The sequence below is a fragment of the Macrobrachium nipponense genome, chromosome 4, assembly GCF_015104395.2.
Source record: "Macrobrachium nipponense isolate FS-2020 chromosome 4, ASM1510439v2, whole genome shotgun sequence".
NCBI classification, from domain to species: domain Eukaryota; kingdom Metazoa; phylum Arthropoda; class Malacostraca; order Decapoda; family Palaemonidae; genus Macrobrachium; species Macrobrachium nipponense.
The window spans coordinates 126386150-126401259 of NC_061100.1; the positions used below are offsets into that span (position 1 = coordinate 126386150).

The window sequence follows — 15110 nt, forward strand, 5'->3', positions numbered from 1 at the left end:
GATGTGTCAGGAGGTCCCAAGCTTGGTTGGTGACCAGCTTCCACCTCGTATATGTATGGGTTGCAAGATGACACGGATTCCTTGCTTCACCATATTTGATTGTTTTTAACCGGTTTCCAGCCCGCACTAGATTATCCTATTGTTAAGACCGAAGGTTTGTTCTGCATATGAACAAAGTTGCATTTTTGAAAAGAAAAATAAAAAAAACATTAGTATGATGAAACTACCTTAAAGTGATAAAACACTTTGTCTATATGAATTTTTTCAATTTCATGTTTTTGCTCAGCCAGCCAATCTCCTTAAGCAAGCAAGCAATTAAAAGCTATGCATTAGACTCTTGAATATTTTTGAAGTGGAAGGAACAGGCAGGTACAACAATTAGAGCATACTTAACAGACTACTTGGCAGTAAAACTATTTATTTGTTAATAATGACAAGTTTTTTTTCAACAACAAAATTACACTAATTTATTTAGCTCTCACAGGGCTGACCAGGAGTATTTGTCTTATCAATATTTCAAAGTCATTAAATTACACAATAAAAACTTTATAATAAGCTCCTGACATAAATTGTTTCCAGACCTCAAAATTTGTTATAAATTATATTTGGACATTCACACGAAAAACTAACTGTTAGTAGGCAATGGCAAATCGCAGAGGGGCTCAATAGTCAAGATAAAAGTAACATTTTCACAAAGTACTAGAATATAACCTTTATTACTAACTGGGTAGTTGAAGGAAGAGAGTCTGGAAAGTTGGTTTGAGTTAAGCAAATCAGGCTATAAGCCAAGCATGGGGGAATTTTCAGTCACGCAGCGCTTAAAACAGTGAAAAAGAGGGAGCCGTAGTAGTTGTTGGACAGCAATGTGGAAGAAAGGAAATGGGAACGGAGGTAAATCGTACCACTAAAAAGTGGATGCAAGTATTGAAAAGATGCAAGAAAATGAAATCCGCAATTTCTTCTTTCTTAAAACTATGTGTAAGTCCTATTCTTCAAGTACTCTCGCTCAGCCAAATTCTGTTTCCTTAACCTCTTCATTACCGAAAGTTTGTTTGGAGGTAGGTGGGTACCACCATTGAAGTCTACTATACCGCACCGGGTGCATAAAGGTGGTACGCATAGTACCACCAAAACTCCTCTTTTCAGATAGGGACTTCCAATCATTCTGTAATTTCGGTTTGAAGAGTTTGGAGCAAAATAACAGTATGACACGATGCCAGACGTATGAATGAACCCAAAAAATAGTATTATTACTGCTTATAGTAGTGTGTAGGTGACAGATGAACTGCGTCTCAACAAAAAATCACAAAAACCAGACAAGCGTAAACATGTAATAACTTCTACCCAAGTAAAAAACCAGTTGTATCATCATTTACTGTATTTATTTATATATTCACTTATTACATTTTACAAATAAAAGATATGAACACCAGATAAATGAAGGTAGAAATAAAGCCTTATAGTAACTTTATATATAAAAAAACCAAACCAGAGAAAAAGCAAAAAAGCAATTTTTTTCTGAGGACAAGAAACTTGAAAAATTAGTTTAGATACCCCTAATGCCCCTAAAGTTGTTTTCTGTGATGAAACTAATCTTAGAAAACGTAGAAAATGACATCGCCCCAATTTTGAAAGATATACTATAAAATTTGCGATTTCCATATTTATTGGCGGGGCTTTCGCTTTAGTTTTTGCTCTTTTTTTTTGTTATTACGTGCTTATTTATTGTTCTATTTTGATAATCCTTTACTTAGTGGCATGTTCCAGGTGCAATATACCAACATTCTGTAAGACCGAATTTCTATTCAAGACCGTAAGTTTTCTCATCGACCACCAGTGTCCCTTGTACAAGGGACACTGAGTTTCACATTTTTTTTCATAAAATCATTTATTTTCCCTGTAGGATGATAAAACTAACAGAGAATATGCGTTATTATAGTGCTAATAATACCTGATAATTTTTTCAATTAGCCCCTGTCTTGATTAGTGTATTTTTGGCAAATATTTTTTACGATGGGCCACCCCTCCAAACTCCCGATCACTATCCACTACCGAGAGAATTGAGTTTTTTTTTCAGGGGGGCAGACGAACACTAAAATGTTTTAAACAATTTTCTGCTCACCCACCCACCCGGTAAAGAAGGGGTTAAATGAGGGGTAGAAACTCAAACATAGCAAGGGTGAAAGAGGAAATGCTAAAGACAGGAACACCTTGGCGGGTGGGAACTGGATACTCCAGGTACCCGTAGCAATGCCTTGGCATACTGCAGCAGAATGCTCTGAAAACTTGAAAATTCCTTAAATACTCACCCCGCTGAGGCAGCCTGTGAGCTTGGTGCGGACTGTGTTGAAGGTGTTGATGTACTACTCGTCGTTATACTAGTAACAGTTGGAGCACCAGCAGCAGCAGCCTCTGAAGGTGGATTACTAGTGCTCTGCAATTATATATAAAAAAAATTTTTTAAGAAAGCTTCAAATTCAAATGATAATAGACATAAAAAAAATATAGAAAAGTATAAAACCTCTTACTTAAAAAGGACCTTGATTTGAAGACAAGAATTAGCTGTAAATTATTTTGCTGCCAGTAGAAACATGACAGGCGACAGAGGAAGACCTGCTCTTTGCTGATCATAGCCTACAGATATAATGTGATGGGGTGCTGTTGGCACATGGCATCAGCAGTTGGAAACTGTTTACATTTCACTGTATCACATATGGCAACCTTGCTACAGCAGAATTGGTGTTCATTATAGTAGATGACTTAAAATATTCTGAACTAAGAAACAGGGATGTGCATAAATCAAATTTTAATATAAAGCCTTAGAAGAGAAAAGCTAGAATTTCTTATATTGTAAATCTTGACATGAAGCAGTTTTGTAGGACAGGAAGTGATTTCTTCTATTTTCATTTATGAAATTTTCCTCATGACGAGACTGTGATATTATCAAAGTTATTACTACTTTACAATCTACACTGAACAACAAATTCTATCGACATGGATGTTCTATTCTGAAAAATATTTTTAATTTTTTTAATGATTAATTATTGTGAAAAAAACTGCATACATGATGTCCCAAACTATTCATATACAGGCACTCCCTGGTTATCAGTGGACTCTGTTAATGGCAATCTGGCTTTAAGGGGCTTGTCTAGTGCCATAAAATCAGCGATTTATGATGCCATAAGCACAGAGTTTATGGCGCCAATAATGTACCTAACAGAGGGGCCATTAACCGGTTATCAGCAACAATAAATCGCCGAGTTTTTTTCAGCTAGTGGGGTTGGTTTTTTTGTTATCGGCACCCTGCTGAGAACGGAAACCCCCCACCCCCCGATAACCAAAGACTGCCTGTACTTAAGTATATCTTAGTTTTACCAGACCACTTAACTAGTAACAAGAAAATTCAAATGATATTGCCATAAGCAAAGAAAAAATTAATTAGACCAAACACAAAGGCCAATTTATATATGATTTACAGCTTTGATTTTTACTTTACGATCATATCAAAAGCAAAATGCCATGGAGAATAACTTAACGTATAGTTCTTTAATCAAATGCTCTATGCAAAACAAAATGTCCAACTGTCTTTTAAAACCTATTAAATGTCACTTACCTAATATGACAATTTGTCGAAATTGCATTTTCCTACTAGACAAACCTGAAGGTCCTTTAACAATAGGAAGGTAACTAGCGGCAGCTGGACGGTCGTAAGCTTCGAACAAGGGGAGAACGGTAGTTAACTGCTTGTCCGATCGTGCGCGCGCCCGCCGCGCCCGAGAGGTGAAGAATCACTTTGCTTTAGGCCCATGCAAAAAGTTGCAGAGTGAGGGTGGCATGAGGTGGGACTATATGTAAAGGACCTCAGGTTTGTATAGTTAGGAAAAATGCAATTTTCGACAAATTGTCATTTGTTCCCCGATACGTAATACAAACCCTCGGTCCTTTAACAATAGGAAGACTCACTTCTTGGTGGGAGGAATCTGAGTCTTTTTGGTGAACAGACTGGTGTTCGTCCAACCCTGGAGTGCCTCCCTGGTTGTAAGAGCAAGGGAGGGATCCAAACCTCTGTCCGATTGATCGGGGTGTGCACCGCAGGAATCAATGGTCAGACCTCTGGGCCAAGTACTAAGAGAGAGGCAAGCGTATCTCTTCGTACCAGCAAGCAAGAACTTGTTTCTGTTTGCAAGACACAATCATAAAATGATGGGTTTGTCTCAATCTGGCATCCACTTCCTCCCCCTTGTTGGAGGAAGTGGTTGGATATTTACTCCTATCCCTACTGAAAGGGATAGGATGGTGTTCTATTGAGTAGCTCACCTGCATCTCGTCCTTACCCAGCAGGGTGACGACCGTGTCCCTCTACCCAGAGGTAGAGGGAAGAAAAAAAAATGGGAAGAGGAGCCAGTCACACTCTCATTCCTCATCCATTCTTACGGTCACACCAGGACTCGATGCTGTTCAGCCTGCGAGGGTCTGGGTTAACTACACAACGTGTTGAGCAACTACCACGGTTCCCAAGGAAAAAGATCCAAGGAACTGTGGGCAATATCCCGAAGGTAGAAGGAGGTGCATGCGGTCCGGTTGGACCAGGCGCCTGCCTTCATTACCTGCGCCACGGAGAAGTTCTTGCGGAACGCGAGAGAATGATGAAGAGGCGTCCACACTCATCCTGGGTGTCGAGTTTCTTCAGACAGCTCCGTCGCGCCTTCACAGGACAAAGCAGCATAGCCTTCGTATCGGAGGCGGTGAAGTCCATTAGGGAGGGTATTGTGAAGGACTCGAACCAATCGTCAGTTACCGAAGGTTCTGAGTCTTCGCTACGAAGATCGTACGAAATCGAGCGTCACAAATCCCCATCCCTTTGTGCTTGACTTCTCAAGAGAAGTCATGCAGTTACCTAAGACGAAAAGAAGGGATAGTCATATGACCTATCCCTCTTCTCGACTTTGGTTATGTACAGTACTCATACTGACAAGCTATTAAGAGACGAAGTAATGATTGCTCTGGAACAACCGAACTAAGTCCACAGCATAGTTCGTAACTGACTCGGGCGCATCTGACAGCTGCCGACTGACTGGTTCGGAATCAGTAGAGGCAAGTTGTCCAAGCATCCGGGTAAGTCACGTGACCTTCGCCCTTTAAAGAGTTATGCTGAGAGACCAAACAAATAAAATAAAAATGTTGTTAGTCACCGATGCCGGACGGCGCGGCGATGATTCTCTAATGCATAAACTCAAAAGGCGAAAGTCAATTGCCTTCAAAAGACCGAGGTCCCTGATGGCAAGAAAATCTCATAGACGTTGAATCTCGGCTTAAGGAGAAACAACACTATGTGACGTTGAAGACGAAGGTAGGCAATGAATGCAAACCTACGTCTTCCAGCTGAATCGAGAGAAGGAATCTCAAGATTCTAAACCTGTGCTTACAAATGACTGAAAACGCTAACCGCCATTTCATTGCTGTCCGGGGTGTGCAATGAAAGCGGGGATTTCTTCAGTAATGAAACACAGGGGATTCCGTGCCCGCCTGAAGAACTGCTCCTCATGGGCTGAACGTTTGGAAGTAGAATCTGGCAGGTGTGGGAGTAGGCGATGTCTTTCAATACATCTGCTAATCCGGGGGGAACAATGAACAATTGCACACCTCCGAATACAAGATATTTTGAGGACAAACTCAGATTCCGCAAAAATCCATTCGCATATTGATATACGATGCAGCAAGAGACTATTACAGAATTCTGTTACCGTGCGGTAAACAGAAAGATGAGAGTCGAATAGATATCTCTGTTTAAAATTCTCGCAATACCGAAGACGATGAATACTAGCGTCACAGCAGTAGATGGTCATTCATGTATGCGAGAATCCCCATTAATCAGACACTTAAGTCCGTGATTGTTGGGCAGAGATACGGTTGGTATTCAATCAAAGCAGGTGAGAAAGACATAACCAACCGTCCAACTCAAAGCGGCAGCTGGTACTGAAATGCCTCGGGCAATTCAATACGCAGTAGCTGTCGCTGACTCGTCATCCTGAGTTGCCAAGTAATCCTTTCCACGAAGGAATGCGTTCGGCTAGAACACCGAGCATAAAAAGATATGCTCGAGCAATTATATTTATGCGAAACGAATTTCGGTAAATATAAAAGCTTAAATGGTGTTGTTGTGACAACACCATAAGTATATAAAATTGAAACTGGAAACTCCTGGGAGGTTGCAGGCAACCCGAGTTGTAGTTCAATTAGAATACTTTTCGTCTAAGTCGCAATCCGTAGAATAACCAGGATATGCGCCTACCCCTCGGACCATTCAACTGCTTAGCAGAATCATGTCGCGAGGTTAATATACGTAGTATATTTGTAGGATTCTGAACAACGATCTCCATCCTAAATTCTTTCCTTCAAGAAAACAAAATAAGGATTGGAGATCGACCACCTTCGGTCTCTATCAAAGAGAGTGAAGAAGTCTTCCTCGAAGGAAAGCTTCAATGGTGAACAGCAATACTTAAGACGATAGTTCAAGCCAAACTGGATATTTCCCGTCCGTTCTTCTCTATTCCAGGTTGGTCGCCTACTGTGAGATAGTCTTCTTTCAGCAGCATTCTTCTTCCTAATAGCTAGAAATTCCAGGAATTCGAGCATAGGCGAGGTTCCCGATTATCGTGTAACATATCGGGGATTCCCGTCTCGCTCACTTTGGACCGTGGTCTCGCCTAAGTGTTTGGAGATCGTAAGAAACTCTAACACTCTGAATGCGCTAGAAATTCCGTAGAATTCTAAGCATTCTGCGAAACCCCCACCGAATTCGTCAACGATATCGGCTGGTGGTCCTTCTCGATTCCCGTAGAAATCGAGAATGGGGCAGGAACCCTCCTCAACGACCGGGGCTTACGTCAGGTAGGACCCGAAGGTCCCCCCCCCGGTAGCGCAGTCCCCAACGTGGAATCCTACAGAGAAATCTCTGTAGGATCCCTCCCCTTTCCCTCGTAGCCGTAAGGAGAGAGGGAATGGGGGAGGAATTGGATACTCGCTCGCCTTCCCAGTGGAACTAGCAGTTGGAGAAGAGTAGGAGCAGCCATCGCCTTGCGGCGATGGCCTCTCAGAGTCTGGGAAAACGTATCGTCAGGAGAAAACATTTTCCCGAGGAGGGTTACGAACTCTCACTGTAGGTAAGGGTCTGCCGCCACTGTGAACGTCGTCTGGGTGGGGCTGATCAACATCCTTGACAGGAGAGAGCCGATACCGTCCTCCGACTCATTCCAGTCCTTGTCGAGGTCGAAACCTCTCAGGAGGACCGAAGGAGTATTTAAATACGGTGTCCGAAGACACGTAGAAACGCCGCTGTCGCAGTAGAGGAGGTGGAAGTAGCTTGATCGACCGGCCAGACTGAGAGAGCCTTCTTGTCCGGAGACGAGAGACTCTGGTTCAAGACAGAATCGGCAAGCTCCGATCGCGGCAAAACCCACCGTCGGTTTGGGTTCCCTCTCGGGCCCCAAAACGACTCGAGCAGAGACATGGGCTTCTGCTGGTGGGAGCGGCGATCCTTCCCCCAGGTCGTTTGTGCTGACGAATCAGTGCAATAACCTGGGAGCAAAGTTACTCTGAATCTCGGAAGTTACAGCGTCTTGAGGAGTAGGACCATCCAGTCCCTCCAACAAGAGCAGGCTCCCAGGACCCTCCTCCTTCAGAAGAAGGACCAGCAAACAGATCCCTGACGGTTGCCTCCAATCACTTGCGCGTACGTCCTGGTGGTCCTAAGACCATACCTGGCACGTGCGGCGTCGTGACGGGATCGTGAGCGGCGCATCTCTCACGATATACCTCGCTCTTCCTGGCGTATGCCGAGGAAGTTGAAGGTATCGGAGAGACAGAACTGACGCTACCCCCTCCCCCCACTGACGGCCGCCTCCAATCACTTGCGCGTACGTCCTGGTTGGTCCTAAGACCATACCTGGCCCGTGCGGCGTCGTGAAGGGATCGTGAGCGGCGCACCTCTCACGATCACTCCTAGCTACCTCGCTCTTCCCGGTGTAGCCCGAGGAAGTTGAAGGTAGTGGAGAGACAGACCTGACGCCCCCCCCCCCCACCCCCCCCCCCGCTCGCTGGCAGGACCAGCGTACGTGGGGGCTGCAGCCGATCACCAACCCGCGGTGGGGATCGATCTGCAGGCCTGGCCGTGCCGTTCACCTGTGGCGAGCGGCTCGACTGAGCACGTCGACCCCGGTCCCGTGCGTCAGACGAGCTGCTGCTGGTCACCGTATCCGCCCGGTCCCTGTGGGAGCGGCGGTCAGGGTGACCTGCAGCAGATCCCACTTTCGCGGTGTAGAACCGGGGTGAGCGTCCTCGCGGCACGTCAAACCGCTGTTACCAGCCGAGGCTGGTACCGTCAGTCGAGGGGACCTGGGGGACCTCTTCCCAGCCTCAACCCGTGGCCGGTCAGAGACCGTCACGTCCACCCGAGGTACCGGCTGGTCGCTACGGAGAGCGGCGGCTGGCCTGGCGAGAGTCACCTGAGCGGCTCTGACAGTCTTCTGCTCCGTGCCTCGGTCATGACGCTGAGCGAACTCAGGCGTCTTAACTTTGTTTGGCTGCACGGTCACCCGAAGGAGAACGTACACTCGGAACTTCTCGCGGACGAGAAACCGAGCCGGTACCTGGCTTAGCAGCAGAGCTGCCAAGACCAGGCAAGGGTGTACCAGCGGTAGCCAGCACACCCTTGGTCCCGTCTTCTTCTTCTTCTCAGAAGGGGAGACGGGCCCCGTTCCCGAAGGAACAGGAGGACCAGCAGAAGAACCCCCCCGTCACACCGGAGTGTGACGAGCCCTTCGAAGTTCCCGAAGGAGTCTTCTTAGGGGGAATATAACAAAAACCCGGTTACCAGCTGGTCGCTGCGAGAGCGGCCGCTGGCCTTCTTCTTCTTCGGCTTATGGGCCTTAGAAGTCGAAGGGGAAGAGGCAGCAACAGACGAAGACGAAGATGACACCTTCCTCTTCTTCGTCAGCTCACGCAGGACAGTCGTCAGGTCCTCCATCCAGGCCAGAGTCGGGCCTATTGCCGAAGCAACACAGCCCGACTGCACCTGTCCGGAAGGACCTGGGACTGGGGAAGACACACCATGGGCAGGACCAGGCATGGACAGGCCAGGAACCAGGAGCGACAGGAACAGCAACCAGCTCAGGAGCGGCAGGAACAGCGGCAGCGGTAAACACAGAAGGGACAGCCAAGCCAGTAGCGGGAACCACATCAGCGACAGGTACGGCAGGCCTAGCCATCGCCTGTAGAATCATCGGCAGCCAGCGGGAACCTGGTACTGGCGGCCGGTCCAGGGGCGAGCTGCTGGAACAGCGGAAGTCTGGGGCAGGCAACACGAAGAAAAGAAAACACAGGCGGCGGCGGCATACCCCTCCTCGGTACGGCGGCGACCCGCCCTAGAAGCGGCAGACGGCGTCACCGACACAGCATGGGGAGTGTAGACCAGCGGGGGGGGGGAAGCAGCATAAGCGGCCGTGAAGGTTGTAGTGGAGACCACTCCAAGGTCACCGCCCCAGACCTCGCTAGACGCTGCAGCAGATCGTGGATGCTAGGCACGCCCTACAGCCGCAGTGGCCCATACCTGTCCAAGGTCGTCTCCCACGGATGTAGCACCTGCGGTAGCACAGACAGATTAGTAAGAGGGTTCCTCACGCACAGGGGGGGAGACATGCCCCACCCCGAACGGAAGGAAGACCTGAAAAACAAAATACGAGGAAGCTGAGCGGGGGGGCAGAAAGAAGACGAAGAATCGGATACCAAGTGAGTCGCGGAGAGCTTTCCGACGACTTCCTGGCAGACCTTCGCTTCCCTACCCCCGCACAGCAGTGAAAAGTAATATGAAAATGAAACAGAATACTGCACTTGCGATTCACTTCATAGAACTTAAAGGGGGAAAGATCAATTCCCGGGTAAGAGCGGAAACTTGATCCATAATAATATGATGCTATCATAAATATATATTGAAAATGAACAATACTGCACTTGCTATTTTCACTTTTCACAAGCAATAATCGTAAGGATTAATTCCCGGGTAAGAGCGGAAATTGATCCAAATTAAATTTGATGCAATTAATAAATGAAAATGAAAAGAAAACTGCATTGCGAATCCACTTTCATTGCATTCTATTCATACAAAATAAGAGGCTCGTGCCGAACGCAATCAAGCTCTTGGCAACGAACGCACAGGGCAAAAATATAATGAAAAAGAGTACTTACATCTTTCAATTACACACTTTCGCCCAAAATACATGACTCGGCGCGAGTGCGCCCGCCCTGCTCGTCACCGAGACATAATTCAAGGGTTTCAATTCATGAAAAGAGCGGAAATCGCCGTCTCTACGGCGATAGCTCCATGTTGATTCATAATTAAGTAATGAAAATGAAAACAGTGTACTTACAGTTTCATTTTCAAGTCAAACAAACCATTAGTAGAAAACACAATATAAACAAAGCATACGACGATGAAGCGGGCAGAGAGCGATGACGAACACGTCCTTCACACCCGCGGCCGAAAGCAAAGTGATTCTTCACTCTCTGGGGCGGGCGCGGCGCGCGCGCACGATCGGACAAGCAAGTTAACTACCGTTCTCCCCTTGTTCGAAGCTTACGACCGTCCCAGCTGCCGCTAGTTACCTTCCTATTGTTAAAGGACCGAGGGTTTGTATTACGTATCGGAAACAAAATGGACAATCTCAAAGATAATAACACAAAGTACTAACTTGCAGCAGATTATAAAAGAATATAATGAAAATTTCATGGACAAAACAAGAAGTACTACATCTACCCTAATCCTGGGGGTGATGAAACAATAAACATGTGTACGTGTCCAAATAAAAATGTTCTGGTCTATTTTCCCTCTTGAAGGGGAAAACATGAATTTAGAATTTTTATTATGTTTACTAATCATAATCACCATGTACCTGTGACTAGGAAGTTTCTCATCTTTCAAAAATTTCTGGAAAACCCAAAAGTAATTTGTAGTAAAATCCAACCTGTTCAAACTTATCTATACACTAGAGAAATTAATTCTCAATAAAATATTAGTTTTGGTGTCATTTTGAGCAAAGTACAAAATCAAATGACTTTGGAATACAGAAAAAAACACAAAACTATATTTGGACCAAATTAAATACTAATACTGTATTCGTGATGCATTAAATTTAGGAAAATTAAACTTTTTAGCAAATAATTTTTTGAAAGAAAGTCATTAACATATTCTTCCCTTCCCTCCAATAATCCTATTTTCCTATAAATAGCGAAGTAGCATGGCTTCAGCAGATACAACATACTGACTACTGTAGCTTTGTCAGTTCACTTTTCAAAATATTGTTTTGCTTTTTTTCTAGTTAATTTATTTTAATATTTAATAAGATTTCCTGAAGTTGACATACTAAAGAACTGTATATCTTACATGATTACCAATTCATGTAGCTTGTATTTTGTCAAGACTATTCTTGACCAACAGTTTTTAAAACAAAAATGGATGGGACTACAGCAGTGCAATATTTCAAGACTTTCACAGAATTTGATATTGGCTTATAGTAAAATATTTATTTTTTAATCTCAGAATAGGAAAACTAAACACCACGATAGGAAACATTAGAAACATGGAACAATATTTTGTTGCACAGTTACTACTAGTGAAAATGGGCACAACCATGACATCATAAATAGCAAAAAAATTTAATAATAAAATCTACACAATAATGATATTACAAATAAGAAAAAAGATCATTCTTCAAAATCTGAAAAACATTTTGCACACTGTTACCATCTGTAACATATGCCGTAGTGCTGGGGACCCTCTCGATAATAATAACTTCCAGATATGGTGAAAACAGATGAACAAGGGACTACTGTTATTCAATTACAATATTCGTGCTATGAAAAAATTTACCAGTAGCAAACCCTTTTTAACCCTTAAACGCCGAAGCGGTAAAAAAAAAATTGTCTCCCGTGTGCCGGAGGTGTTTCGGAGTGAGCGCGGAAGCGGAAAAAATATTTTTTTCAAAAAAACACAGCGCGCTTAGTTTTCCAGATTAAGAGTTCATTTTTAGCTCCTTTTTTTGTCATTGGCTGAATTTTATTATGCAACCATCAGAAATGAAAAAAATTATCATTATCATAAATAAATAATGCGATATATGATAGCGCAAAAACGAAATTTCATATATAATTGTATTCAAATCGCGCTGTGCGCTAAACGGTTAAAGGTAACAAGTTACTTTTTTTTTCGTTGTAATGTACACTAAATTGCGATCATTTTGGTATATAACACATTGTAAAACGATAAAAGCAACACAGAGAAAATATTATCACAAAATGATGCATGAATTCGTAACGCGCACACGTAAAAAAATATATTTTTTTTAAATTCACCATAAATCTAAATATTGTTATAGATACTTCGAATTTGTTTCAAGATGAAGTTAAATGATGGAATATTACGATACTGTAAGAGTTTTAGCTTACAATTGCAGTTTTCAACCATTTCGGAAGAGTTAAAGTTGACCAAATGTCAAAATTTTTTTATTAAATAAAATTTTTGTATGCATTTTGGAAATTAGAAAAGCTACAACCTTCAAATATTTTTCCTTTTATTCTACATGAAATTGCGCACATTTTCATATATAAAACTCTATGAAATGCCTAATATGAAAACGGAGCAAATTTATCCAAGAATGAGATGTACGCATTTCGGAGATTATGGCCGAGAATCCGAGCGCGGAAGGAAGGAAAGTTTTTTTCATAAATTCACCATAAATTGAAATATTGTGCTAGAGACTTCCAATTTGTTGCAAAATGAAGGTAAATGATTGAATATTACTAAAATATAAGAGTTTTAGCTTACAATTGCGTTTTTCGGCCATTTCGGTAGAGTCAAAGTTGACCGAACGTGGTTTTTTTCTATTTATCGTGATTTATATGCAAATATTTCAAAAATGAGAAAAGCTACAACCTTCAATTATTTTTGTTGTATTCTACATGAAATTGAACCCCATTTTCATATATAAAACTTTATGTAAAGGCTAATTTAAAATGATGCAAACATTACCACAATCGCACGTATGATTTTTTCGGAAGAGTTACCGCGCGGACGTAAGGAAAATGTTATTTTTTCATAAATTCACCATAAATCGAAATATTGTGCTAGAGACTTCCAATTTGTTACAAAATGAAGGTAAATGATTGAATATTACTAAAATATAAGAGTTTTAGCTTACAATTGCGTTTTTCGACCATTTCGGTAGAGTCAAAATTGACCGAAGGTTAAAATTTGTCACATCATTTTTTATATGAAAATATTTCAAAACTGATAAAAGCTACAACCATGGGTTGTTTTTAGTTGTACTATTGTGCATGAAATTGCGCACATTTCCATATATAAAACTTTATGTAACGGCTAATTTTAAAATGGTGCAAACATTACCACAATCGCATGTATGATTTTTTTCGGAAGAGTTACTGCGCGGACGTAAGGAAAAAGTTTTTTCATAAATTCACCATAAATCGAAATATTGTGCTAGAGACTTCCAATTTGTTGCAAAATGAAGGTAAATACAGTAGTACCTTGAGATACAAAAGGCTCAACTTACGAAAAATCCAAGTTACGAAAGCAAAGACGAAAAATTTTACTGCTCTACATACGAAAAGTTTTCAAGATACGAAAGGTTTCTGAAAGTCCGAGATTCGCCCAATAACAATTTTGAAACTCGCGCCGCACGCCGCCATCTTAGTTATAGTAGACTCGCCACCATCCTCCTGCTCTCCCATTGGTTACTGATGCTAGCCAAGCCATGAATCCTTTCTCTGTAATTGGACAGCATCCCTCCCATCATGCATCTTCATACATACGTACTACGTGTTGGCATGCTTTACCTCGGCCACTTCGCACCCGAAACTTTACCGTACGCAATCGGCATTCGTTCGCTCCAACAATTTCGTTTAGTAACGTAAATTCGTTAGTGATTTCGTTGCAGTACGTACATATTGTCGTGTTGTGCTACTTTATCGTGTTGTGAGAACGTAACTTAATTCCGTACAGTACATAGAGTCATGGGTCCCAAGAAAGTTGCTGAAGTTCACAGAAAGAAGAGAATGCTTTCTATGGAGACAAAAATGGAGATAATAAAAAAGTATGAAGCTGGCTTGCGGTTGAGTGATCGCTAAGGAATACGGCCGAAATCCGTCAACGATAGGCACCATCCTTAAGCAGAAGGAAGCCATCAAAGCAGCTACACCTTCCAAGGGCGTCACTATTTTATCCAACAAGAGGAGCCATGTGCATAATGAAATGGAAAGGCTGCTTCTTGTATGGATCGAGGACAAGAATCGATGGCGATACAATAACCGAGACGGCAATCTGCCAGAAGGCCCAGCGCTATTTCGGCGATTGATTGCCCAAGCCAAAGACGACGGCGGAGAGGGGGGACATCAACGGCAACCCCAGAGTTCAAGGCTTCTCATGGGTGGTTCGAAAAATTCCGTAAACGGACTGGCATCCATTCGGTGGTGAAGAAATTGAAATTACGTAAACTATATAAAAGTAAAACGAAATGTAAAATAAAAAAGACAAAATAAATTTTATTTTAAGTTTTTTGTAAAGTGTTACAGTTTTGTTAATGTGTTTTTAAAGTTTAGTTTGTTTTTTGACATTTTTTTATGTGTTTCGTAAAGTTAAGTGTACGTATCTGCCGTTTGTCCTCCTCCTCCTCTCTGCCGCCACTTTCGGAGATAGCCTCACTCGAAAGTAAGCTTCCACATTTTACGTTACAGTAATAATATTTCTTGTACACTAATATACACTTTATTTACAGGTTTGGATTTTTATTCTTAATTTAGGTATTGAATGGTCCAAATGTTGTAGTATTTCATTGTTTATAGGTCAATTTAGCTTTATCATGAAATTTAATGGGGGTGTTTTTGGAGGGCTTGGAACGGATTAGCCATTTTACATGTAAAATGTGTTCCAGATACGAAAAACTCATTATAAGAAGGCCGCCTCGGACGAATTAATTTCGTATCTCGAGGTACTACTGTAGTTGAATATTACTAGAATATAAGCGTTTTAGCTTACAATTGCG

The 15110-nt window shown here is 42.7% G+C and overlaps 1 protein-coding gene across 1 annotated transcript in view; it reads right to left on the reverse strand.

The window, feature by feature from the left end:
- LOC135211139 (UV excision repair protein RAD23 homolog B-like) overlaps positions 1-15110 on the reverse strand; it is a 109391-nt gene that overhangs the window by 55244 nt on the left and 39037 nt on the right. The window contains exon 4 of the mRNA XM_064244296.1: positions 2310-2434. Coding sequence (XP_064100366.1) covers positions 2310-2434 — 125 coding nt within the window. The remainder of the gene's footprint in view (positions 1-2309; positions 2435-15110) is intronic.